General features: G+C 43.0%; 1 protein-coding gene across 6 annotated transcripts in view; it reads left to right on the top strand.

Moving 5' to 3' along the window:
* Window positions 1–2,500, top strand: part of LOC123498072 (carbohydrate sulfotransferase 5-like) — a 92,222-nt gene that overhangs the window by 25,706 nt on the left and 64,016 nt on the right. Inside the window, exons 1-2 of one of the 6 annotated variants that reach the window (XM_045245169.1) lie at window positions 434–499; window positions 2,230–2,332. The exons of 1 other annotated variant lie outside the window; for it this stretch is intronic. In XM_045245169.1, the coding sequence (XP_045101104.1) occupies window positions 2,292–2,332 (41 nt within the window). In that variant the 5' untranslated portion in view covers window positions 434–499; window positions 2,230–2,291. 4 more of the 6 variants (XM_045245167.1, XM_045245168.1, XM_045245172.1 and 1 more) reach the window with 4 other exon arrangements.

Genomic DNA, 2,500 nt, shown 5'->3' with positions numbered 1-2,500 from the left:
TGTAATAATGTTTTATACTTTATTTTACACAGTCAATATCCTATTGAGCGTCTTGTCACTGCCCTGACTCCTTTCTCTCTCTCTCTCTCTCTCTCTCTCTCTCTCTCTCTCTCTCTCTAATGTTTTGAAAGTGACCTATCAGACAAGTTAATTAATGAAGGACTATTACTAAATGTGAACTGTACGTACAGTACCTAGTAGCCTATTACATACATGCGTTTTATAAATCCGACACACACACACACACACACACACACACACAGAGAGAGAGAGAGAGAGAGAGAGAGTTTTATTTATAGTGTGCGCTGACTACTCCCAGTAAGTAATCATATCAGCAGCGTTGGTACACATGATGAGGGGGCGCTAGGGCTAGAGGGAGTGAGATAGACGTATCCAGCATAGTAGTGTATTCTGTATTGGGGTGGCGGGACGGCAGCACCGTGTAGTGCAGATAAATCGTGGACTGTTTTGCTGTTACATTGTTGCGCTGACCCATCTGGTAATGAGCTTTCTTAATTGCTGAACTCCATAATGTGCAAGAGAATTGTACTGTTCAGTGGTGCCGCTAGGGAAATAAGTACTGTACCTGGCTGCGGAGGACCAGTGAAGAGCGTGTTCGTGGTCCGTGGCGGCCTGTTTGTCTGCTTACATTCACCATTGTGGCCTGCCCTTACCTTGATTGATGAGGGCTTTGAAGTAAGAGAGAGAGAGAGAGAGAGAGAGAGAGAGAGAGAGAGAGTTTTCATTTTGAAGTGCACCCATTTTCCCCCTTTAGAATAGCAATAAGTCTGCTTACATTTACCTGCTCTTAAAGACAGTAACCCCGCCTCTCATCCAGACTACTACCCTATAGCTTTCATATCCTGTCTTTTATGATTTCGGATCCATCCTCCAACAGACAAAATTTTGAAGCACCTTGCTGCCCACTAACTTTCTTCTTTCTTCTGGTTGTCAATATGGATTTACTCAGAGCAATCTAATGGTATTTTTTTTCTAAACTTTTGTTGCTACACTTTCTGCTCATTTTGCTTTTTCACCACGACTGTAGAAACACTTGAGAATCCCGTGTCACTTCAAAAAGTCTTTAGAAAGCAGCGAAGGTGAGGGATATGTTTCTTGGTTATCCTTTCTAAAAGAATTTCGATGAAAATTTTACTGTCGCCTTAGATACATGGAAAGCTTTTTAAGAGTCCAGTGTTTAATTTATAATCTTCCCTCATATATGTTTGTTTATCTCTCTGCGTCAGTAACTTTTCTGACTATTCTGTCAATGCAGTAATAGACAGTCACTCTTCTTTTAAACTTGTGGTTCCCAAACTTTTTTCTGTCATTTCCCCCTGCACCCAGTTCAACCATCCAGATTTCCCCCTTCATGTTTATGAGAGAAAGAGCCCTCCCTTCAGAGCTCATGTTTGAACGTGAACCGACTGGTAGATACGGCGCTGCCCATCTACAACAGGCGTTTTCTCTCTCTCTCTCTCTCTCTCTCTCTCTCTCTCTCTCTCTCTCTCTCTCTCTCTCTCTCTCTCTCTCTCTCAGATATGAGAAAATCCATGTGAGATTTTTTTTAGTTAGTAGGTAGTGTAATTATTTCCCCCTGGTAGCTTCAAATTTCCCCCCAGAGGGAAATTTCCCCCAGTTTGGGAACCACTGATCTGAGTTGTAGTTTGTCATATCATCCACCGTTTTTCTTGTATTCCTAATTTATCTCAGTCACTCAGTCACTCATCTCTTAAGCTATTGACTTTATCTGCATTGCCTAACACCATTTGCCAAACGCCCACTTCAGCAGAAATAAAATAAATTACGTTGAGAAGCAACTGAACACCTTACTTTTCATATTTCTACTATTTCTCTCAATACCAAGAATCTATTTTGCTGACAGTCTAACAACACCAGACAATTGAAAGATTCGCATCGCACCAGATGACTTGATTCATATTACAAAAAAATCACCAAACACTAGAAAAATATGAGGTACAGTCAATCATCTGTGACTATAAATTCATGGTGTGCTGGCAGTATACTCAGTAGTTATTACTGATTAGTACGGCCTGTGAGATACGCATGCTTCAGTAAGGTTTGTGTAGTGTCCGGCAGGTGTTGCGCGTCACACTCACTCACCAGAACTAATACTCACCTGTTCAAACTAACCCCCAGACATTTCCTTTTACCTTCCGCCTCCTGCTGCTCCATTCCCTGCTCTATATTCCCGCTTCTCACCGGAAGATCACCACCAGCAATAGAGCCCTTTCACCAGCAACCGCCGTGCCCTCGCGTCCACAAAGGTCATGGCTATTGGTAGACGCTGCTTACTCTGCATTGGCTCAAGGTTAGGGTTTGTCTTCTTTCTTCCTCCTGTGATGATTGTCCGCTGTTAAGTCCACTGCCTTCCGTGTGCTTTCCCGTTGGGAATTCCTACACCCACTGCTACTTGCTTCGCCTCCACGTGTGTGTGTGTGTGTGTGTGTGTGTGCCGGCTTCTACTACTCTGAGCAGT

Source organism: Portunus trituberculatus, chromosome 47, assembly GCF_017591435.1.
Source record: "Portunus trituberculatus isolate SZX2019 chromosome 47, ASM1759143v1, whole genome shotgun sequence".
Classification (NCBI taxonomy): Eukaryota; Metazoa; Arthropoda; class Malacostraca; order Decapoda; family Portunidae; genus Portunus; species Portunus trituberculatus.
The sequence above is the reverse complement of the archived record's forward strand: the minus strand, read 5'-3'. Positions and strand labels throughout refer to the sequence as shown.